Raw genomic sequence first — 25856 nt, 5'->3', positions numbered from 1 at the left:
CAGCGGATATGGAGGGGGAGCAGATTCCACAGAGTGGGGGCAGACGCACAAAAGGCCCTGTCCCCAAAGATCTTGAGTCAGGTTTATTTAATATGAGCTCAGGTTTATTTAATATGCTTTATTAAGCACAATCCTTTAGTGCATTATTTTTTGACGCAATTCATGGAGCTATTTGCGCACGCAATCCATTCTTATTGGATGTGGTCCTTAGATGTCGTTGAGGCCTTCTGTCAACGCTGCATGTGAGACAACACCTGGCTTTCATCGAAGCTTTTTTGAGAGTTCATCTGCTTATAGCAAGGTTCTTCATTAGAACCCTTCATCGACTACAGACTATTGGCTGTGAGTGACAAATTATATCTGCCAGCCTCTACTGCTATTTGAATGCCCCCTTTATTCTAAAAACAAAACACAAAAAAAAACGTTGATGTCAGATAATGCAGCAAATGTCTTTAAATCTTTTGCTTTAAGATCAGGCAAAGATAGTGGTTTTATTGTAATACAAGCTGCACTGATCTGCTTGAAAGCCAGACATACAATCATTATCCCGACCCCACACCCTCACTTCACCGTCCTGCTGCATAACAAGTATACTTCCAAGCCCTGAAACTGAACATTAGACTTCCATTGTTTAGAATTCAAATTGTTATTCCTATCCATTGGTGAGTTAAACATATGGTAGCACTTTACTGTACTACTCTTTAAGGCCATTATGGGCAAAAATGTCCACTTCCAAATAGTTTCATGAAATTATTATATACAAATATTTTGAGGGTTAAATCCTTTAATCAACTTCAGTCCTGATCAAAACGACCAGCTATTTAATCAGTTGGGGCTTTAACCTCTTAAATGCCGATTACATGATGTCACTGTTCGTTATTCAAATACATTTAAAAAAACACATTGCCAATTCAAAAGTGGAAAATTACTCTTTTGGAGAAAAAAATGACCCTAAAGATACCAGAGGGTTAAATAGTGAGAGTGCCTCTGCTTCCTACACTCTCCTTAAAAGATTTCTATAATTGCTCTTTGAACAATAACACGCAGTAGAGCCATCACACAGGTATAGTCGCAGGCTTTAGGGATAGAGGCCCATACAAAACTACAAGGGGAATCTCTTTCAACTTGGAAAAAAGGGACATAATTGCATTGTAGATCTTCAGAGGGTTTTGATGTCTGTCTCCCCTTTCTACCTGTGCCAGACTTCGTCTGAACATCAGAGGCAGGAGCCAGATGAAAGGTCACCAAAGCCACAGGTACAGTAACATTGTTGTTGCTATTGTTTTCCTCTGCAGTGTCATTCCCTTGACAGCTGACATGCAATCTGGCTTTTTTATTATGTCACACACACACACACCACACACACACACACACACACACACACACACACACACACACACACACACACACACACACACACACACACACACACACACACACACACACACACACAGACCTACTAAAAGGATCTGCATAATGTTCACAGACAAAACGAGTAGTCAGGGCTGCCTTGGCTTCCACAGCATGACATTTGGCACAAAAGAAGAAAGCCCCCCCCCCCCCCCCCCCTTAGAGCCCATGTCTTGTCACTTGTTAAAACTTGTTGTTTTAAAGCAACACAAGCGATAACTCACAATCCAACCCTTGCCAGCGCATATACTAACCCTTTGCAGTCATCATATTTGTCCCTAAACTCCTAGTTTCCACTGTTAAAAAAAAAAGTCTGAACAATTGTAGTGACCTTGCTGTGAACCTTTAAAGCTGTCAAATCAAAGGGCTTTTCTATGAGGGTTCTGAATGGTAAAATAATAATAGTTTTCAGCTGCATTCAACTTTAGAAAATGAGTTGATTATTTCCACTGTGACTGTAAGAGCTGTATCACAGAAGCTTGAGAAGTTTTGGTGCAAACTCCAGAGTCGTGCACATTTACAATATGAGCTCCGTCTTATCTGGGTAATTCCTCATGAAACTCATAAAGATACGTGGCTTGATGAATGCGAAGCAGAATAGTTTCCTAACCCGAAGCAGTGCATATACTGTACGTGAAAACAGACAGCTGATTGGAGGTAAAGATAACGCGCAGGTATAAGTGTAAGCACACCCAGAACTGTGAGAAAAACAAAGCTCGGGTTTCCTTTCCTGCTCCATGGTTCTCAGGACGAAGGGGACAAGTCCGTAGAGGCCTGGCAGGTATTAGGAGCAGGGCCGGCGGTAGCCAGGGGCCAGGGGGGGCCGTGCCCTCCCAAATGTGAGCTGTGCCCCCCCAACCAAAATTTGAGATTTTTTTTTTTTTTTTTTTTTTTTTTCGATAGTGGGTCTGGGTTTTTTCCCGACCCACTATCGGACGGAAAATTTCGTTCGCTGTCCAAGAAAATGTCAAATAAAATTAATTGGGTCCACACACACATATATATGATTGAAATAGCCTACTGTTAAATTAATATTGATCAGCTGGCTGCTGTTGAATGCTGTTAACTAAATCAAAAAAACCCCAAAAAATCTGTTCTGCATTTGTCCTGTTGGACACACAAACACACACATGATTTAAATTGCCTACTGTAAAATATAGATTAGCTGGCTACTGTTGGCTGCTGTTAACCAAGTGTATTTTTTTTTAAATCAGTTCTGCATTATCCTGTTGAGAACACATTCAGACACACAATGCATTGACTAATAGGAAGTAGGCCTATTTAATTCACCATTTGAGGCATCAAATAAAATTAGCCAATAAAACACTTACATCACAATCATTTATTTTATATATATACACATTATGTTGTATATAATGTATATTATATGTTATTCATAAACATTTTGGAGAAAAAAAACATGCAATAATCAAATTTCCCACACAGCAACACTCAACGTTTATTTGCATATTGTGTTCTACACAATTCACAGTAAATGTGCCAAAAAGCAGACGCAGAGATCTTACGAGGGCAAAAAATTTCGGCTCGCGCGCTCTGCGCGCGCTCGCATCTTCGGTCTCCCTGCCCAGTGTGCCCCCCCAAAATTTCTACGGGCCCCCCCAAGTCTGACTTTCTAGAACCGGGCCTGATTAGGAGTCTGATCACTTGTAACCGAGGCTGGTCTGGAGTCTGCGTCTGGTAAATGAAACACTTGATTCTGAACCAAACTGCTGCTTCCATAATAACCACTAGAATGAATCACCATCAAGTTCAAGAACTTCTAGAATTATGTTTTTTGTAAACTTGACATAAAGCATCTTTAATCAATGTTCTTATAATGGGCAATGTACGTATATCAATTGTAATGATGTCATAAGGGGAGAAGCCACGCCCACACCCCCACATTACCATCCTAACTTAGCACTACCTCCATCTTTGAAAAGCACAACTCTAGATCCCCCTGAATGTAACTGGCAGTTAGATTCAAACCAGCAGTTAGCTTTAGGGCATATCAGAGAAGACATTTTGGAAGGCGTGGCTTAAAGAGAAAGGCACTTAAACAGGGCGTTTCAAACAGAAGCTGAAAAGAGGAAATTCAGCAATGGCACTGTGAGAAATATAAAGGGTTTACTTTGGACACCACACCATGAAAACAGTTTCTGAATACAAGCATAATAGGGGAGAGTGGGGTGAGATGTGCCACTTTTTACTCAAAGTGATTTTACTTTTACTTTACAGTTATGTCTCCAACTCAAATATTTACATATATTTCAGGATGTTGTGCATCCCTGGCAATACAAACTTTGAATCTGGAATAAACTGCTTAAGAAATATAGCTTTCGGAAAAAAAGTTGTCTTGTGGCACAACTTGCCCCCGGTGTGGTGTAAGTTGTGCCACAAGAGAGAATACCATGGGGTAAATTGTGCCATTGATATATATCTCATAAACTGTAATGCAAGACAAATCCATAAGACAATTACTTATTTAAGGTTTATTTAAGGTAAATATTTTACAAAGATTGAAGGTCACTTTTCTCAAATAAGGCCTAGCAGATCTAGATGGTTTTACCTGCAAAGCTCACAATGACAAAGTCACCATCATCATCTTTCTGGCCATCTGAACTCTTGTCAGTGGTGTCGTTAAGTGGAATGGAGATGTCAGTCTCTTCTGAGCTACTGTAGACGATCAATTTATTTTTGGTGACCAAAATATACAGCCATGCCAATGGGACAACTCTCAGAAATGTACTTTGCACTAGCTGCTCCGTGCTTGTGGAACCAACTGCCACCTGACAGATGTGATTCCTCCTCCATTTCTGCCTTTAAATCAAGGCTCAAAACCCATATGTACACCCTGGCTTTTCCTCCCCATTAACTATCTTACCTCTGCACTACTATCTTTTTTTATATGTGGATGTCTGGGCTTAATGTCTTTTATTTTTGTTATTGTTATTTTACCTTCATTGTTTACCTACTGACTGCACTATGTACAGCACTTTGGACAGTGCAAACTGTTATAAATGTGCTTTTATAAATACATTTTGCTTACTTATAACTCACCTAGGCCCTTTGGCACAAATCACCCCAACCCCAGAATTTTGGATAATTAGCATGATGCAGCAGTTAAGGGCTGATATCGTGCTAACTGTATAGACTCAAAGTGTAGCATACTAAAGCACTAAAACATGTGTCAATGTTGTCAAACTTGTCTATAATTGTTCAGACACAATAATCAAAAAACATTGATCATGGAAATGTTACTTTTAAAGGCAAAACACAGTTTTTTTTTAGCTTAAATGTGCTTATATCTTATTCCTTGTGTCTCCCTTCTTTGCAGGATGAGTCAAATGGATGGCTCTTCTTAAATAAGTGGTCACATTTCCAATTTCTTCCACTGTTTTCTAGGCACAACTCAGGGCATTCTCCCCTATGTGACCTTTAAAGGTGCTACGAGGAACTTTGTAAACTATAGCGGCCCCTTTGGACCAAAGTGGTAGGTTTCCTATTTTTACAACGGCAGCTGTCGTAAAGCTCTTTTCCAGCATGGCCGGTGCCAGCGTCAAGTGATTATGACAAAATATAGTCCATGTCCATGTTGAAAGTGTTGAGGGCGTGTAATCTTTTTTGCTACGTGAGAGTGGTGAGTGGTACACTAGCCGAAAGATTCAGTGCCTTCACAGAGAGCGAATGAACGAGAGACGGCAGGTTGGATCACGATGAGGTAATGTGTTTATGTTTTTGTAAATATTGACTATTACAGGTAAGTAATGGTCATTTGATGATTATGAAGCAAAGTCAACTTTGTTTTAGTACCGTTCATTCACTTAGGAGTAAACACTGCAGGACTAGTTCACTCCGTTAACTTGTATACATGTTGCTTGGCAACGCCCTCCGCTCCGACTATTTGTGATGACAGAAGCAAATACATTCTAAAATGATCAAAGATCAATTTTTTATTTAACTTATGAATGTAAGTTGTAAAACTGCTGTATAAAAGCAGTATCACACTCGAGGTCGCAATGTTGTCGCTTTATATCAGCGCTGCTGTGTTTGTCTTCAGCACTCGTACCTACGACCGAATCACAGCAGCGATGATATAAAGCGACAACATTGCGACCACAAGTGTGATATTGCTTAAACATCGAATGAAATTGACATATAAAGAACCTGTCTAGTAGGAAGAGGTATCAATTCAGGGCCGGTATTGAAGCTTTTACGATCCCGTAATCCTCTCGACCTGGTGAAAGCCTGACCAAGGATAACTCTCGTTTTCGCCCGTCTATCACTCTCCCTTTTAGCTTTTAGTTGTTCTTCATTGAATTTTCTTTGATGGTCCTGCCCCAGAATCAGCCACTATGGTGTCAAAACAAGTCTCCCCTTCCCTTATCTGGAGGGATGGACTACTCAAATCGTGTTGCTGCGCTACACTGAAATCTGCGACCCATACGAATATGTGACCATAGAGCCTGCATGCTCAAGCCGTACATCGGACTGGGTGTGTGACCAGACCAAAGGCATTAATAAAAACTATATAAAAACAGCTTTCTTTGCACTGATGGTATTATTTGCTGTCACAGGTCATTTATGATCATCAGAGGAAAAATTAGACTTATAAGTTCCTCGTAACCACTTACTTACTTTAAGTAAACAAAGTATAGCCTACTTTTTTCCTTTATGCGCATCCTCATCAGCAACATGGGTCGACAGAGAAACGTCACTATCGCTATTGTAGCTTGAATGCTGTGCGCCGCGATTGTGCAACAGGAGTTTTCCCATAAAGGCTTTTCTCATTCATCGTGCAGAGCATTTGAAGAGAGAAAGAGCGGAGAGAATTGTTTTGGGGATTTATTGATATAGCATTAGTCTGTCATCGCGGCGGTTCATTACTCAAACGTATTTTAGCAAAACGAATGTCACAACTTACTTGTAGATCCCCCCCCCCCCAGCTGCCCGTATTCTGCTGCTGCTGCGGGAATGATCCACCAACATTCCTGGGCCTAAATCAACTGTGAATGGAGCGAGGTGATGAAACCATCGAAAGAAGGAGCAAATTCTACACAGGAATTTATGCGTCACTTGAAGCGTATACCTGCTTCCCCCCCCCCCCCCCCCCTCACCCTCCCCATAAAGAAAGATTGCTGCCATAATTAATCAGAGCAGTTCATGCAGTAAAAACTAAGACAGGATATGGGATTTGAATGCTTTCACTTTACACTACTACTCTGCTCCAGGCTTTAGACATCACCGTTTATTTCTTCCCGTCATTTAATGGCTCTATATGCTTCAAGAACTTTTTACATCCTTTTAATTGGGGGTAAGGGGGGGGGGGGGTGATGATAGCCGGCTGGGCGTGAAGCAGGAAGTAGTCTGTGTATTCGATGCACGCTTCGTTGCTTTTCTTCTTCTTTTTTTTCATGTCTGTAATGCGTGGCTACCGGCGCATACCTCCCATCATGTGCAGTAGTGCAACGCTTCATACGGTGCACTGCACATGTGTCATTAAATGCATTCTTCACACATTTTTTACAGTCAAACAGGTAGCAGGTAGGGTGTAGTGCCTGATGTAAACCTTTTGCAGGGACAACTCATAATTTAGTTTCCCCCAGCACTTTAAACAGTCTAATGACAGTGTGATACTCTTATACCTAAACTGGTACAAAGTGCAAGCTAACACAAGCAACCGAATCACTTGTAATCGTTTTTGTTTCATATACGTGTGAGTGTAATTTCAGATACACAGATGACGCCACACACGTGGTAGAAAGAAAGGCCTACAGGAGAGAGGCAGAAAAAAGTGTAATTAAGTGCATCTAGATGTTATATCCTTTGGCATATGTGGGATTAAGCTGCCTGTCAATCAACATAGGAAACAAAGGCGGGCCCTGGGACCTCCTGCATAGGCTCTATGTCTCGGTGCGTAACCAAAGCACAGCTTGCATGACGAGATCTCATTCCCCGCTCCACGCATAGGCCTACATCTGTGTTGGAGCTTCGGATGGAAAAATGAAGGCAAGTAGTTGGCGTGACTGCAACATTAGACACATATATAATCCTTTAAATACAGAGTGCTATGTTGTTTTAGCGTAATGTGTTTTTCTCACGAATATCACGTGAGCATCGCGTCCTCATTGTGACACCTTCGTTCAGGTTAGATTAGCAATGAAATCATAACAAGTGGGAAAATGGATGTCATTCAGGACACTAGATAGGGGTTGGGTAAGCCCAGTGGTGTATAAAGAACATACTATACTTGAATAAAAGTAAAGATATTTTGCGGGGAAAACGACTCTGATAAAAGTTAAAGTCACCTGTAAGTAAAATCACTTGAGTAAAAGTCTTAAAGTAGCTTAGATTAAATCTTCATGAGTATCAAGAGCACATGTCAGGTATTACAATGTACTTAAGTATCAGAAGTAAAAAGAACAAAGAAACAAAAAAAAACAGAAATAGATTTTTCCCCTTCAATTTAAATCTAATTTAAATCACTTTTATTTGAATTTATACTTGTAATGCTATTTGTCCCTACCTCTCCTGTAATTCCTACCTCTACTCTTCTACTCTTCTCCTTTCCTCCCTCTTTTTCCTCCCCTGTCCCCCTTCTCTATCTTGTTCTCCCCGTCCTCTATACCAGTGGCGTCACTGGGCTGTTTTATTCAGGGCTAAAGCCCCGGATCTAATTTGATTAGCCCGAATATTTTTTGTAAAAAAAAAAAAAGTTATAATTTTTTTTTTAATTATATTTTGCTGCATGCAGAGCCTGTGCCATATCCGCACGTCGCACATGCTCCCATTGGTTAGGACTCTTGCGTAGTTTACTGCTAGGAATTTCTGTTCTACTGCTCAAGATTTTAAGCCATGAATTGATGAACTTGCATTGAAGAAAATATGTCAGTTTTCTGTGGGCTGTAAATAGGCCAATCTATGAGGCTAAAGAGCATGCTCCTATTGATGATTGATTGTGTCAAGTGTCTAAGGATGAATGCTAACATGATTTGTTTCCAACTTTTGCCTTAAGTTACAATTTAGCTAACTAGCTAGCTGCCCACCCTTTTCATTTCCAATGGTGGCTGTCATTTCATTACCAATGTTAAGCGTCATATATAGTTAACACTGGTGCTGAGTCATGATTCCTAAAAAAAAATACCCTAAACATGTGATGTGTTTTGAATTTGCAGTTTCGAAGTAAATAAGTTTTGGAAAATGCACGATGCCTTAGAGCCTTACTGCATTATTCTATTATAGCTGATTCTTTAGGAACCTGAATGTTGTCTTTCCTTCACAGAAAAAAAAATATTTCCACTATAAAATTATGCAGAAAAGGCACAGATAGATGAATAAAAATCCACCAGAATACAGGAAATTAAGTGTTCGACGCTCAACAATTTCTGGGGGGGCACCCCTATACCCCCCACCTATAATTAGTCCCCCAAAATGTTGAAAAGAAACCTAGCCTATGACCCTGTACGCAGGTTGTAATATATTCATAGGTATGTTGTTTTTACTTTTTGGATTAAAAAGAAGGCATGTCAGTAAACTCCATGTCGGCCCTTAGTGTGATTATCATTTCATCATAGAGTGGCCCTTTGTGAAAATGAGTTTGACACCTCTGATATGGGTAATGTAAGGTCTGTCTCACTAGTATTCATTTTACTCTGAAATAACTTGAATAGAACTTTAGATGTCTGGGGATAAGCAGCAGTCAGGTAGCTATTTAAAGCTATAATAAACTGACTATTTTGTTTATTTAGGTAAAGCATTCTGAAAAAAATGTGCATGCGCAATAAAGTAAGCAAAAAAAATTGCCGTGCGCGCTTCGCGTGCGCACTATCCTATTCCCTCTTGCGCTAAGCCCCGGATGTCTCAGAAGCCTAGAAACGCCCCTGCTCTATACCCCTCCCTCTCTCTGTCCTCTTACTCCATACATCTTTCTCTCTCTTAAAAAAATAGTTTGGATGGGTATAAACACAATCTCCTGAAAAAAGAAAAAAAATAACTATGGACCAATGGGAGGTTTGCAACTCTGTTTTTGGCATGAATCGAATCTGCCAACAATGCCTGCTGTTTTTCTTCCCAGCTCACCTTAGTTTCCTAAATGTTGTATTTCAATTCAACTCCAACTCAAATCTGAATAGGTGATCAAATAAAACAAAACATCTGCCACGAGAGGTACTGTAGGTGTCAAATGTTTTTTTTTTTTTTTGGTGAACCTAACCTTTAAAGAAGACACCTAAATTGCCTTAAGCTGTGCAAGAATGTATGCAGAGCACCTTAAAAAACAATCTAATGGCATTTGCTTTGATTCAGCTCTAGGCAATATACTACTGTATATCATTATCTGGCATGTACCAACCATGGACTTATTTAACCAACAAATAAGACGCCATTCAGTGCTCAACCATGTCTTAAAGCAATTATTATTTATCGTACATTAAGCATGCAATATGAAATGTTTGATTTATGAATCCTTCAATTAAAAGCTACATCACACCCCTTTGGTTTTCCAGAAGTATGTGTACCTGATTTCCAGCTCATACCTCAGCTACAACGTCATTGTTTGTCAGAGAAGATATTTACCTGGACCCTGATTGGGCCTCACTCTCTAGGTATAGATACCGCTTTAATGATAGTTATTAAGCAGCACCCCCTTCAGCCCCCGTCTTCGATAACCAACGCTCTGTCACAATCTCTACCTGCACAAGCCACGCTAGGTGCAGGCTCCCAGTGTTAATTTGCTATGGAAGACCAAACATTCAGCTTCTCAGGCAAGAAGACGCTGATCTGATCTGAAAAGAAGTAAGGCTCTGCATGAATACAGTATATATTTCAGCTTTTTTCAGTTTGGAGGATGTAAGAGGCAGCTTCAGCAACAAACAAAGAGATGAAGCAGATCCAGCAAACGCAGCCAATTTGAATTAGACTGACCATCGAACATTTTGGACTATCACATCAATGCATGATCTGTTGACAGCTACATTGACAGGTAATATGAGCTGGTGTGGATGAATGTAACTGAGATTGTAATTAGCAGTAGCTTCCGGGCTAGTTTACAGAGTCACCGTCCTTTTTACAGTCTATATGCTCATCATACAAGTGAGATTTCCGCACTGCGACTTAATCGTAAGTCTCACTATCATTTGACTACGCCAGGTCAGCAGATATCCATTAGATATAGGCCAATAAACCGCCACCTTGTGGATCTTTAATAGACTCTGGATCCATAGGCAAGCATAATAAACTCTCAGTGCTGGTGCTCCATGATGAAGGCTACTTAGTAATGCTTCATGCTCCTATGTTGAGGTGTTATAATTGTCATTATATTGTAATTTTATGTTGGGATTTTACCAATTCATTAATCAGAAATAATGTTAGTTGTACCAAGGTAAGATAACATGGCACTTCAGAAAGTACTATGAGGATGAAAGAACAATTGCAGTGATACTTGGAAACCATTGGGCCAAATTCAGCTGATTTTCATTATAATATTGAATGGTGAAGAGTTTTATTGTATAACACTATATGAATCTGCAAAACTCAAGAATACATTTTTGACCTCCACGAGCCAGATATTTTTCAGAACAAATGTTGTGCTACATAATTGCCTATGACAGAACGACAGTGTACAGCATTTCTAAATGAAATCAACATGAAGCCTTTATGAGAAGATGCCTTATTGGGACGTGCAACAAATGTAACAGATATAGAAATAGCTATGACTATATTATTAGATGATAACATAAGAGCTGAAAGGCATATTTAGCTATCAGTTCTCCCATCTGTGATTGAGAGTATTTCATGATGACGAAATGAGTTGGAAGCCACATTATTTGAGAGCAGCCAGTGCAGTGTGAGATACTGGGATAATGTTGTTGGGTTCTCAGTGACAGAGCCATTGGTGTTACTCTAACCGATTCTGTTTGGCCAGCTGCCTTTTCAGAGCGTCACTCTATTGAAGGCAAAGTTTAGCCCAGGAATGTTTTGTGCCGATTATTCCGGGGAGTTAAGACCTTTTCTATTGCTTCGGATTGAAATCCCTTCTTGACATCATCCCCTTCGCAATTGTAAAAGCACCCCTCCCCGCTTTCGTCCCCATTTGCCATTTCCACAAAATAAATAGCATCCAAATTTTATCTGGGTTTTGCATGGTTACCATTTTGTTAATGGGAAAGTCTGGCCTCTCGATTGGGACCGCGGGAGCATTTTTGGGGGGCACAGTGTGGTTGTTGTGGCGACGTCGTTGAGGAGTGAATGAAGCAGATGTCAGAGTAATCCATCAACCGGCAGCTTCGCACTCCCACCGCTCGCTGTGTGCCTCACACACTGCCCTGACACCCTCCATCACGCCTGCACTCTTCCATCCATCCCAGCAATAAGACTTTAAAAAAAATGTGCATCAAATACAAAAATGACCTTCTGTTCATTTCTGAGACATTTATTTACCAAAGACGAATGAAAAGACAATATGGTTTATCATCAAATATAGGTCAAAAACAGCCACTGATTTAAGAGCACTTTGCAGTTGGGTCATCAGTTAAATCATATACAACAACAGACTTAAATGTGTAATGAGTCAGCATTGACTAGAAACTCTTGTTATAATAAGCAAACAAGAGATATTTGAAGACACTGCATGATTTCTGGACCCATAACTATGTAATGCAACCTCCTATAATGAAGGCATGTTACAGTTCTATTTATAATCGACCCGTCGTGATACTGTACTGTCATGGTCACTAGTAGTTTCCATGGTAAAGGTACCTTTCATTTGAAGGGCTGTTGTCAAACTTTTACTTATTAGTACCAGCTGAAAAATGCTTGTATAACCACCACGCATCAAAAACTGTCAAGTATAACGAGTTGGGATTGCATCATTGGTCTTTTTCTATTTCATGATCGAAATCACAACTTCTGCATTGTTATATTTTATAAAAGCATTTTCGTATGCTAACAACTAAATCGTTGTTTAACTTTGTTTAAACTAACAAGGATCGCATTAAAATGGCAATTGCTGTGGTAGATACTTGATTATCTTTGAATATGTATAGTTGTAGTTCAAATATGTCTGTATTGTAACCACAAAAACACTCTTCACATTTTTAGTAAGACAGACGAAAGCAACCCTGTAGAAGAGAAAGCGCTGAGTCACACAAGCTAACGCTCAGGGAACAGCAGCTAGCGTGGAGGTTATGTCAGGAATGTAGCTATATCTACAGGATGCAAGGCAAGTGAGATAATGTTCCGAATGCATTACAAATCACAATAGAGCATGTTTAAGTATAACATAATTATATTCTGCTGCTGAGGAACAAGGGACATTTTTAAAACAGTGTTTCAGTGGGTCATTTTCTTTCAGCAAACTCAGTAACTGAACAGTTAGAAATGCTAGGGGGAAATATCTTACATAGATAAAGAAAATAAATTAAAAAAATATTATATAAAAATAATCTCTTACAAAATATATTCTATCAACCAACTTTAGGGGGAATGTATGTCTGGAAGCTCGAGTTTGATCCTTGTGGCGTCAACATAGCTTGAGGAGTCAATATGGCTGCTCAATCACAAACTCCATAACTTTCCAGACAACTAGCAGCAAACTGTGAGGGGAAGGGGACAGAAACAAGTAGAAAACAATACTATCAAACCGAGTCCAGGATCAGTAGTTTAATGTTTCTCTGCTAGGCTTAATGCTTCATAAGCTGCCCGGTCATTCAGTCCAGTTCAGTTCTGACCGTTTCAGCTTTCAGATCCAGTGTGTAATTGTCTTGTCAAAAAAAAAAAAAAAAGTGTAACAATTCTTTCTGCTTTTAAGTGCACTTGAATATTATTTGTTTACTAAAAGGCCAGGCATGTACTACACCAACCTAAAATATTGCCAGATTTAGCCAGCAGTGAAGTTTCTATATCATCAGTAGTTTTCTTATGGAATAAATTATTAGTTGCAGAAAAACAAAACTGTTACTGTTTGTGGTGAGTCATGCCAATAGAAAAGTATGCTCTTGAAAGAAGTCAAGCCTTAGGCATGAAATGGCATTTAAATGAAAAAAAAATAGATAAAACAGAGTCCAGTGTCATGGCAGATGTCCATTGGCATCAGTTAAATCCACACGTACGAGGAACCGGTTTCATGATTGCCAAAATAGCAAGGCAATCACTCTGCCCTTTTGTGTGTCAGCCACAGAGAACAGCTTTTTCTGACATACACAACACACACACACACACGCACATACGCACACACACACACATACACATTCACCCCACACTCCAGTCTTGCTGTGCGCCTATGTACAGGTCCAATACACATTTCTATTTACAGGTGTACACCTCTGTCCTTTCACTGCAGGTGTTGCATTTGACGTAGCAGCACCACAGGAACTTGCAGTTGCACTGCCAAACGCGCGAGTACTGGTGCGTGTTATATCCTCGGCCGCAGCACATCAGGTCGCAGCTGTTGGGCTGCGGAGCCGTCTTGTTGCACAGGCGACCCTGCGTTCCCATGCTGCCGGTCAGCGGGTCCGCCTCGCAGTAGTTGGGCGACCTCTCGATGTAGACCAGCTCATTGTCCATGGGCTTGCGGTAGGAGTGGAGTTTCTTGATCTTCAGGAAGGTGGGGCGCTTGTTGCGGCTGGCTCGCACCGGCTCCACATGCACGGCCTGGTTGTACTTGTCCTTGAGCATGTATCCCAGCTGGCGGAACTTGGGGAGCGTGGTCCAGCACGTCTTGGTGGTGCAGGATCCCGACACACCGTGACACTTGCACTCCAGACGCATGCCCTTCTCTAGAACCTAAGACATGGAGAAAGAGCTCTGATGAAGCAGGGTTTCAACGTTTCAAACTGAAAAGTGTGAAAAGTTAAAGAATATATGCACACATGTCTACTTCTTTGAAGGTCACTTATTGTGCAAAATTCAACATTAATATGGGTCCCTGGTGTGACTACTAGAGACTCCTAAAGTATGAGAAAAAACAACCTTTTCTCTTCTTCTCCACCTCCACTTTTCTGAAAACCTGAGTTTAAAAACCTCAGTCAGATGTATCTCCCCTTGTGACGTCATAAGGGGAGAAGTCACACCCCCTCATTACTAACCTATCCTAGCACTACCTCCACCTGTGATAGGCACATCCCCAGATACAGTTGAATCTAACTGGCTGATATATAGCCAACTAGCAGTTAGATTCAGGTCCATTCAGAGCAGACTGGGCTTTTTGGAAGGCGGGGCTTAAAGAGAGAGGCTCTTAAACGATGCGTTTCAGACAGAGGCTGAAAAGAGGAGATTCAGAAATCGCACTGTGAGAAATAAAACGTTTTTTTTGGACACTACACCATTGATAGTAGAAACCCAAGTTACAATTTTGAACCTGATAATAGGATTAATATGGGACCTGCCATTTTTTGGTGTCAATATGTAGTCATGTCATGTGTTGTACACCAGGTGTCACTGCCCTATTGCCTAGGGCACAGGTATAAAAGGTGTGTCACTTCATGGGTTGTTTGTTGTTTGACCCCGGAAGGGCATACGGTTTTTGACCGCTAGAAGCTCAATTGTTACACTTGTTGTTATCACTGAGGAACTATACGAACGTATTCCGTATTCACATGTACAGTAGGCCTAATTGGTGTCATGGTGAGCAAATAAACAGGTTGCAAACCGGAGACGATCGCTTGGTTCATTCATTGCTTCACGCAGCGACATGGTACAAACATTGGGAAATAACAACACAGCGCGTCAACCAGGTCACCCGGGAGTCAAACCACACGGAGCATACTTACACATTGGAAGTGGCTCCTACAGGACCTTTAATATCAAACTAAACATATATCGCAGTTCCATCTAATAGACTGTGTAGATCCAAGATGTTTTGCACTGTTGAAAGATTAAAGCCAAGAAGTTCTAACTTCACACACAACTTATCGTTTGTTTGTTCCTGTCCTTCGATAATGAGCAGGGGTGCACAGAAATACTCCTAACATATTGCATGGATAGCTCAACAGGTTGAGACAAAAGTTTTCGAGCATTCCAAATGAACGTGAGCATTCCAGACATCTCAGAGCTGCTACAGTGTGTCACCCTATGGCTACTAGCAATGTATGTGCCATTCCTTTACAAGATGAGCCTCCAACAACACTCTCAAGGAAGGAACATACTTGTACACAAGCATGGAAACTCTCTGACTTCATGATTTTCCGTTGTTCAGTGTTCTAAAAGACAAGCGTCGGATTTCTTCGTAAACTTTCCCTCTTACATCTAAATCAGTCAAGTTATAAAGTTATATAAGTTTCTTTATTTGTCAATTTACACAAGGTACATCGAAATTAGTTTTTCGCATATCCTCTCTTAAGTTCCCACACTTCGGAGGGGGTCAGAGCGCAGGGTCAGCCATTACGTCGCCCGTGGAGGAGTTTGGGGTTAAGTGTCTTGGTCAAAGACACAATGGTGGAGATGGGCAACGTAGATGTCATACCAGCCACCACTAGTTTTATAAATAAAACCATCCTGTCCGGTGCCGGGGATCGAACACCTTTTCCCTCTAGGCCATCCTTTCACCAAAGAAAATCTCTCAAAACATTCATCAAATGTTATAGAAATAAATATTGCGTTCACAATACCAGAGGTCACAGTGACCTTGACCTTTGAACTCCAAAATGTAATCAGTGTATCCTCTGATCAAAGTGTGAGTTTGTGCCAAATCTGATGAAAATCCCTCAAAGCGTTCTTGAGATATTGCCTCCATGAGGCATTAGGTCACAGTGACCTTGACCTTTGACCTTAAAATTGTAATCAGTTCATCCCTGAGTCAGAGTGGACATGTGCGCAAAGTTTGAAGAAAATCCCTCAAAGCGCTTTGTGGTTTTTCATTTTTCACTAACTAGACATTTTGCTCACGAGAAAATGGCAAATGGACAACCTGAAAAACACAAAGCCTCTGGCTTTGGCTATCGCTTGCGCAGAGGCAACCTTTTCAGGATTGGAGTGGAACCTTTGGGTGTGATTGGCAGACCTGACTGCCGGGCGTATTCTCTTGTGTGCATTGGGCTGAGTGACATAAGCCAACCCTTCTCTCTCTCTCTCTCACCGGGTGGGAACCCTCACTGGCATCAGAGGAGCCTCACCCTGCTTTTTAATTATTCCACTGCCATGCGGCCTCAGACTCTCTGGAGTCTCTTTGGGTAATTGTGGAAAGCCTTGGATGCATCCTGCTTAGTGTGGTCATGCCCCCCCCGAGACCTATCAAGCATTTAATTCACAGAGTTCAGTGAAGTGAGATTTCAACCAAGCTTCCATTGTTTGTCTTACAGAACCCCCTGTAAGCCTCCTGTGGCACCTTCCACACTATTGTTTGTTCTTCTCAAGAAATCTGAAGGTTTGGCGCTCAAAACACACACTGACATCATCTCAGATTTAACATGAAAGCCTTACTACAATAATTACAGAGGTATCGCTTTAGTAAGGGTATATTAAGAGATTCACACACTGTATCACATAGGGACTGATGCCAAACATGCAGCTTCCCTTACTTGGTAGGGACTGCGGTCACATAACACTCCTTCCTTAATGTGTCCATGCACAGCCCTCTCAACACGCATTTCCACAATCCTTTCTCTCATATAAAGTGGTACACATTGAGGAATTTCCACAAAGATAAACAGAAATGTGGGAAACATCTTGCATTGGGATGGGCATTGTAGTAACTGACATATCTATATCTATAAATCACAGTTTCCGCATCGCCATATACAGTATTTTCATATTTTATGTTCATTTTCTCATATTTTCTTATGCTCATTTTCAGGTTAAAAACTGTAATTTGGGTGTCTACTAGAAACTGTTTTCATGGTTAGTGTCCAATAAAACCCTTATATTTCTCACACTGCGATTGCTGAATATCCTCTTGTTAGCCTCTGTCTGAAACGCTCCGTTTTAAAGCCTGTCTCTTTAAGCCCCGCCTTCCAAAATCCCAGTCTGCTCTGATTGGTCCTGAATCTTAACTGCCGGTTTGAATCTAAATACCAGTTAGTTTAGAGCAAGCCCCAAACCTCAGACTTTTACCAGCATCCAATAAGGAAGTGACCAAAATTGTAGTACCTTCCGGTGGCCACTGGGGGTGGTACCAAGACTGAGCAATTTTTCTTTGACTCACTTGTTAGACAGGCCGTTTTCAAAGTCTTATTAAACCTATTTACAGCTAGCCTGGTCCAACCAGACCATCGTACTTCATTTCATTTGTACAGAAGGTCTGGATGTGCTGTAATTGGCAAACGTTCACTCACTTGGAGGCGGGTGTCTGTCGAAGTTTAAAACTATTGGATCTGCCCAGTGCCACTCTGGATTAGCCAACCAATCGCATCACGTTTGGTCGTCACGTGTGTCATGAGCCGGCTTCTGACGGTGCGTTCCAGTTGGACAGGGAACTCGGAAATGTCCTACTTCACTACATATTGTAGTCTATGAATCTACCGGTACCTGGCAACAGTAACTTGTTAGAGCCTAACGTTTAGTTATTTGGACGAGAAAGGTTTTAGGCGTCCATACTTTCGCGAGCAGATGCACTGGAACACAGACGGGTCGGAACTCGGAACTACCAAGTCGGAAATCTCCTTCTTCCGAGTATAAAGGAACGCAGCATTCAACTGAAACTGGAGCGCGACTTCGACGTCATCGTTCTCAGCCACTCGCTCTGTTCGCTGATTGGACGATTGTAGATTCTCCGGAGAACTGGGAAAATGCACTGCACACCCAGACTGACTACTGAAGGGAAAATGAAATTTGGCCGGAAGTAGGCGGGCGGGCGGAGCCAGGCTAATTTACAGCCTGGTCCACAAAACCATTCTAGTCTGTATGTTTAGTTCATATCTCCATGACAACACTGAGGGGGGTGAATTTTTTTCTAGCAGGCTAGTTTTTATTCTTTTGGAGGTTAAAATGTATTGGCGCAATCTCTTGAGTGACAGCTCTCCGCCCGTTGTCCCTCACTTTGCCTCGGAGGTACACGTCAGCTAGATGGGCGTATCTCCCTCCCCCCGACGTGAGGCGGAGTAAAAATCTCCCAAGATGGCAACGCGCATAAACCAGGATTATTGGATGCCGTGTGAATAACTGAGGTCAGCACGGATACTACATCCATATTATATACTATCTATGATTTAGAGGCAGTGCTAAGATAGGTTGGTAATGGGGGGACATCATAAGGGGATATTTCTTTGTGAGTCTCTTGACACATCGGGGACCCATACTAATGTTGAAACATATAAAAGTGCACTTTCAGAATGGGTGACCTTCAAACCATATTGACACATGCTCTCCTCAAGAGATAATGAGACAAAATGGAGAGCCATTACCTCTCAGCCAGCGTACGCCTACCACTTCCACTTCTAAAGAGTATTGTTTCAGCTAGACGGCTGTTAGAATGTTTTCAAAATAATCTGTACTATCAATCTACTTCCACTTAATTGAATGTTCAGGACACTTGAACTGCAGACCTGTTTAAGTAACCTTTCAACTGGAGAAACTTTTTTAGCGCACTTATTTTTAGAAGCTTACCTCAGCCTTCCACTGATCTATCCTGTGTCTGCTGTGGCCTTTTTCCCGATAGATGTCTTTTCTTGTGGGGCCATTAAGTAGATAGTAGTGCAGTTTCTATTGATCTGTCATTTGGCTCCCTGCATCTGTCCACTGCTATAAACAACATCAGAGTCTGGTTCCTGGGTCCTGGGTCCGCCTCACGGTGAATCTTAGGCTATCTCTTGTTATTCGTGTAGGATCTGAACACATGTTGTCCTCAGTGGCTCCTGATTTGACTTTATTTTTAGCCGTGCATGAACTCTCACTTGTACTCTCTCACTGTGTAATTTTAACAAGGGACTGTGGTCACATAACACTACCGAAATCCGACCCAACAGCTAATCAATGCCTCATAGGCCACATTGACAGAGTAAGAAAATAAAGTAAAATAATTTCCATTTTTACAAACTAAGCAGGGTTGAATGATAGGATATCTTCTATACATCTGTGCATGTATGTCTATTCTCATATGTCCGTCCTTTTCGATTACTTTGATACCAGTTATAGATGTTTCTGGTTGTTGTAGTGGTCTAATCTCAGCAATTTGACAGATCTGATGTAATCTCCCTGGTCTAAATCACTGACCAGACAACAGGTGAACGGGAATAGCCGACTATGCAACAATTCAATCGGAGGGTCCAATTCGACTGCCAATCCCACAGTCTCCCAATAAATCACGATACATCGTCTATGGTGGTATAAATATCAGCCGATTATACTGTCAATAATTTTTTTATAATAACTCATGAGTTGTGAGTAAATCAACAAGGTAGACAAAGTTGCATTGAAATAAGTTCTTGTGCCAAGTCAAGAAGACTAGTGTCGAAAAAATTGGAAGCCAACGTAACAAATGAGAATATGGATCAGTGAACAGAAAAATAAGAAGATAACACGATTCAAAGTTGTCTCGGCCATAGACAAGAATGTCCTGTATTTGTGACGCTTTCTTATGAATAATTATTTTCGGATGACAGTTAACACATTTCAGAATAGTCTAACACACTCAGCTTTTATATCACCTGAAGCTACAGCAGCATCTGTGTCGCAACAGACAGTCTCATATACTTGAAGTCCCATGTTCAACATCAGCCCTTCACTACTACACAGCATTTAATGCTGCCTGATTTAGCTGCCCAGTGTTTAGCCCTGAACAGAAAACACTGACTGGACTGTAGGTGTGAATGTTTTTCCCTTACTATGTGCGTCACCAGATCAGGTCTCGGCCGTGATTTGACCCAAAAAAACATCCTTCTGGTGTTTGAATGGTAATTGTTCAATCAGAAGAGAAATTGTTCGATCAGTGCACCCCTAGTGTCAGCCCTGTGACAGAAAGCAACCATCTCTAGGGTTTGCCCTAACTGTAGAGGCTTAATCACTATGGATTTGTTTCACTTTGTCCCCATGGTTAAGTCATATGCCTTGTTTCAACTAAGCAGCACAGTTCTGTTCGTCAGAGCACGGTCACCCTAGGTTGGGCTTGTATTTCCACTGCCATCACACCCTTACTTGGTAAGGATGGTTTATGCCGGATGTCGATAGCCGCGGTCAGAGTATATACAGTATAAGGGTTGGGCCTGCAAAACTGAGCTGGCTGCGGCAGCTACGTAACAAACATGACATCGTAGCAGTAGGACACAGTGTAGCCGGCTGATAAAGTCAATGAATAGGAAAAACGCCACACAATAAACATGTTTATTATAGCTGGGAGTCGAATTTGTTCTCTAAAAACAATACTCTTCTCTTGCAGAGGTGACTTCACAGGTCTCTCTAACGGAAATGATGACTGTAGACCAATCAACGGACTGCATTGTGTAGCTCCACCCTTTTGGAACCTTAAGAACGGCTTCATATCCCAATGTAAGGTTGACAAAAAACTCCAACTCTTGACAGTGGAAACCCAAATAAATGGCTGCCAAGCTGCACCGAACAAAATTGCACAGCTCAGTGGAAACTAGCCTTTAGTGTTTAATGGAAAAAAGTGGATTTTCATTTTTTTCTGTCAAAGAACCAGTAAATGAAAACCATTAGACTAGAGAATAACACAAACATACCTTGCGTCCCACTTCGTTGTTGTGTAAATTCATGAGAGTCCTGGCGTTCTGCTTGATCTCCCGTGCGTCCACAAAGACCTTGGAGAAGCCCAGGCCGAAGAGCACGTCTGCTGAGCAGCCGCCCCACCTCCAGCCCTCCTCCTGGTTGTAGAAGCCCTGCTTCTCCTTGTCACAGCTGCAGCCACTCAGGCTGCCCTGGGTGCAGGCAGCGGTGACTGCGTGGGCCACCCCGGCCGCGATGATAGCATAGGTGAACGCTGCCTCCTTACTGCCTGCAGGTGATTAAAAAGAAAAATACATTTGTTAATCACAATAGCCCCTCAACAGGGTTCACTATTTCAGGCACTGTCAAGCCTCCTCCTTACATACCTGGCATAGCTGCCCTCAAACCACATCATAAAAATACGTGAGCCTGCGCCAAGTCCAATTCATTCATCAAACTCTCTCAACACAGATAAACCTCGGGATAATCTGAATCTGGCCCAAAGTATAACGGAGCTGCAGTGTGGAGAGGAACAGGAGAACAGCCACTGCTTGAGGACACTAGTAACCATACTTATGACGAGCCGTGAGTAAAAAAGCCGCAGCAGCCCGACCACTCTGCCAATCTAAGAGTGTCATTGAAGTAAATTAAACTTTGAGACCAGAAACGTAAAATGTTAAGGCATCTTTTTTTGGCCCTTGTCCCAGCCGCCGTCACTCTCGGGATCCACCCTGCAGAGGTGAACCTGAGAGGCATGCACAGCCTCCCTAAATGGATGGATTTTCCACTCCATAAATCTCAGTGCTTCAGGTCAACTGCCTTTTTTAAATTAAAATACAGATAGTTCAAGTGGAGAGTATCCAAAAAATGATCATTAGTTGCAGAAAAAATGCTTCAATAAAGTCATAATCGTCAATTTGACCGCCATTCAAACATTTTAAACAGACATTTAAAGGTGGAGTCACTGATTCCGGAGAATGCTCGTTGTCTAAATATTTTTTTGTCAAAATCCGTGAATATCCCCTCACAACCCCGCTACCTGTGTGTGTGCTGGGGGGGGGGGGGACTCTGGTGTTAATATGCGTGTGTACTTGTATGCAAACAAGGGGTCTCGGATTGAACCACCGTAGCTAGCAAAATACCCATTTACAGAGTGTGTATTAACAATGGATTTTTCTCCCCCCAGTATGGACATGTAGCAGATTGTGAGGAGATATTCACTGATTTGGACGAAAAAATCAGACATGTCAACGTGCAGAACCTTAAAACACAGAAGCATCCTGGCATCAAATATGTAAAGCTGAAATGTTAAAGCAGCTCTGATGTGCCTTTACAGTCAGAACCCTGGCTGAGTTACTTCAAGTAGAAAAACTTGGTTCCCAATGCCAAAATACTGTACATCGCTGCATCACTGCCAACGCCAATCCCAGATTGATGTATTCTGTCAGGTATCAGTGTTCCAGTCTGCTGAAAGAAAACAATGGACTCAGGCAGGCTCAGTGCGGGGCAGCCTCGAACCTGGAATTCTCCTTTAAATTTGGGCAAAATTTGTGATTCTGCAATGCTTAAAATGAGCTTGTTTTGTGCTGATATGCATAAAGAGTGTAGCTCTTCCCTGGAGCAATGGTCTACCATCACTCCATCTAGAAAAAAAAGGAAGAAAAACGGTCCCCTGCCAAAAAAGCTGCAGAACCTGGAGGTAATTTTGTAAACCTAGAACTAAGTACTTGTCTGAACTTGACGCTTTTGGGGGAAAAGTATTTTATGAACATAAGGGGAGGGGGGGGGGGGGGTTTAGCTGACAGTGGATAAAGAGCCATGGTGGACATTAACAAAGTCAATTTAACTTGAGTACTGATTGAACTTAAGAACATTTTAGAAATATCACTACTTGACATGAGCATCTGCTTTTTTTGGGGGGGAAAAAAAACGTATGACTTCACTCACTGCATTTCCAAGACAACAACAACTGTACTTTTGACTCCACTACATGTTTCTAGGAGCTTGTAGGCTATAGTGTGTGTTCAGGATACAGCACTCTGGAATGATCAGATAGAAGCTGCCTGATGTCAGATCATTAGCCACACAATCGGAGTAGACTTCACCAACTTAAGGAACCCCTCGAAAAATGATATGATTCATACCTTATCTAATGCCACAACAATAGTCTCAGGCAGTATGAAATAGCCTAATATGAGGCAGTGGAGTACAGTGCAGCGGTCGGCATGAATGAAAGGCTCAAACAAGACATGAGCCCTAATCCTTAATGACACATGACACCTGTGAGCTCTGGATCTATGCTGTTAGATAGACAGGGGAGAACTCAATGGATATCTAACGCAGCAGCAGCCAAAAAAAAAACTGCACCAGCGTTAAATGCGATTCTCCACTTATTTCCGCAGTCCTGTGCTGTCTTTGGGAGCGAGCAATCGCCCTCCAGCCTTATTCCACACACACACACACACACACACACACACACACACACACACACACACACACACACACACACACACACACACACACACACACACACACACACACACACAGGATCAAATCTGGGGCTTATTTTCCCAGCAAGAGCAGATGCTTCAGACGTACAGACATTCGTCAAAGTGTCAGAGGTCGAGTATACCTCCGAGGAATGCCTATCTTTTTTTGGGTTTGGTGGTGGTGTGTGTGGGGGGAGGCCGTTTTTGGACAAATTGTAGCGACTTTCAGGACTTTTTCTGCGACTTCCAGTAGGCCTATACACTTTACTAAGATAACACACAACAACGCATCAACAAAAGATGCTGTGTTGTCTACTTGTGTGTGCAGGAAACACACAATTATCAGGCTGTTGCTGTGCTATTATGCAGCTATTTCAAATACCAACCAGCTTATTTCTCAGTAATAACTATTTTATTAGTTAGAAACAATCTTATGAGCACAGTTACCATGATCAAGTCACGCTGACATGTCTAGACAATGTCTTCTCTATGGCACTATGGAAGAAGAGCTCAGTGAGGAAGTGGAGCTCTAACAACAATCATAGTAGATAGTTCAATTACATTTAAATATTGATAGGCTATTAAAACTCCCATTGGAATATGATGCAATGATAATTAGGTGCAAAGATAGAATTGACTTTAAGGCCATCACAGAACCCATGTATGGGAATAAAATGAATTCAATGAGACAAAAAAATATATAGGCTAATAATAGTATTATACAGCAATAAGTAAATATGTTTGAAGTTTTTCCTTGGTGCATACAAATCAAAGTGCAGCGCTACATACCCACTCTGAGCTCTTTGCCAAACACGGTCCTCTCGCCCAGGGCCGAGCAGTTCCAGCGGCCGTGTCTGAACTGGAACTGACACTCGTTGATGCCCATCTGAACGCCCTCTCCGATCACTATGATGGCATCGGGTCGGCTCTGACAGATGGTCCGCTGCCGGGGGGCCAGGCCCGGGATCTTATTACAGATGATGCTCGCGCCCAGTGCCACCACCGATGAGAGACCGCTGCGGTGGAGGCGACAGGTTGGTTAGAATGTGGCATTTTTTACTATCGGATTCTGCAGGTGTTCTTAAACTATGAGGCAGTTTCTGCTAGGAACTATAATATGAAAAAAAAAAAAAAAAAAAAAAATTTTATCACGTGTGTAATAACTTCTTTTGGATGTACTAATGCAAAGTGAATAAACTGGGCAAAACAGTCAGATAGTACCCTAAAACCTCACTTCTGGGGCCTTTTTATTATTGTTTTATCAATCAATCAATCAAAATGTATTATAGCCCAAATTCACAGACAAAATGCCTAAAAGGCCTGTAAAACAACATAAGGAAAATACAAATAGGCTATCTGCCAACAACACCACAAGAGAAATGACTTCATATAAAGGCTTAACTAGAAATATCACATAAATAGTGCCATTTGATAAAATGTGCATGCAAAGTTAAACATCAAAAACCATTTTCACACAATTACAATAATGTCCTGGTTCTTCCAGCTTCTCAAATGTGTTGCTCTTCCTTTGAATCATTAGAAAAATAACCAGCAAACAATCAATAAAAATTAACAAACAGCCTAGGCTATTTAATCCTTAATGAACAAATGTGCAAATGCCCTATAGCCTACACACACAATGATACTCTTGATGCTAAAATACCTTGGTGAAACTTTAAAAGCGGACACTTTTTGTAGGCTACTTTTACTGAAGTAGGCCTGGTATTGTAGCCTAATAGACTTGTTACATTTCTTTAGTAAGGTATGTTAAGCTATGTTTTTCAGGTATAAGCTATACTCTTCTCAACATTGACATCCCACCCATCCAAAAATAAATAAATAATACAACTCACCCAATTTTTAGATACAATATTCCAAGGCACAAGAAAAAATGGAAAATCCAGCGCCGAGTCTTCCTACTCATGGTGCTCAGCCCCTAAGCCGGTGGATCAATGCTTGTAATGCCGCTGCAACCAACCCGCTTAGTATTCCTCTAGAGCAAGTCCCACGGGGCGGCCAGGTGTTCCGCGCTGCACACGGGGACAATAACCGCGCTCCTCCTAGGTACAAACCACAGTCTGCGGGACTCCACTCGTCCTGAGTTCATCTGGTAGCCTGGCTCCGCTGCTGCTGCTGCTGCTGCTGCTGTTGGGAGCCCGTGCTGGAGCATTGGGGCTGTTGTTTTCCCCCCCAGGTAAAGCAGCGCGTTCGGCTCCTCTTGACTGATCAGACAGAGTGTGTGTGAGTATGTGTGTTTGCGAATATGTGTGTGCGTGTGTCTACCTTTCCTATAAGGGCGTGTTCAGTGCGGAGGATGTGCCTCTGAGCCGCTCAACACATTCTGCAGGTATACGCTCTGATCATCCG

At 41.7% G+C, this 25856-nt stretch overlaps 1 protein-coding gene across 1 annotated transcript; it reads right to left on the bottom strand.

Moving 5' to 3' along the window:
- Positions 1–11928: 11928 nt before the first annotated feature.
- Positions 11929–25650, bottom strand: wnt7aa (wingless-type MMTV integration site family, member 7Aa). The gene is made up of 4 exons (XM_080025527.1): positions 25343–25650; positions 24279–24505; positions 21018–21289; positions 11929–14190 (listed from the first exon to the last, which is right to left on the bottom strand). The coding sequence occupies exons 1-4, from the start codon at positions 25411–25413 to the stop codon at positions 13711–13713; spliced, it is 1050 nt and encodes a 349-aa protein (XP_079881653.1). The 5' UTR covers positions 25414–25650; the 3' UTR covers positions 11929–13710.
- Positions 25651–25856: the final 206 nt, after the last annotated feature.

This window comes from Ammodytes marinus (genome assembly GCF_949987685.1).
Source record: "Ammodytes marinus genome assembly, chromosome: 4".
In the NCBI taxonomy this organism is placed as follows: domain Eukaryota; kingdom Metazoa; phylum Chordata; class Actinopteri; order Uranoscopiformes; family Ammodytidae; genus Ammodytes; species Ammodytes marinus.
The sequence above is the reverse complement of the archived record's forward strand: the minus strand, read 5'-3'. Positions and strand labels throughout refer to the sequence as shown.

Coding starts and splice junctions, on each gene's coding strand:
- wnt7aa (XM_080025527.1), bottom strand. CDS start 25,413: ATGAGTAGGAAGACTCGGCGCTGGATTTTCCATTTTTTCTTGTGCCTT. Junction 24,506..25,342: donor ATATTGTATCTAAAAATTGG/GTGAGTTGTATT, acceptor CCTCCACCGCAG/CGGTCTCTCATCGGTGGTGG. Junction 14,191..21,017: donor ACAACGAAGTGGGACGCAAG/GTATGTTTGTGT, acceptor TCCATGTCTTAG/GTTCTAGAGAAGGGCATGCG.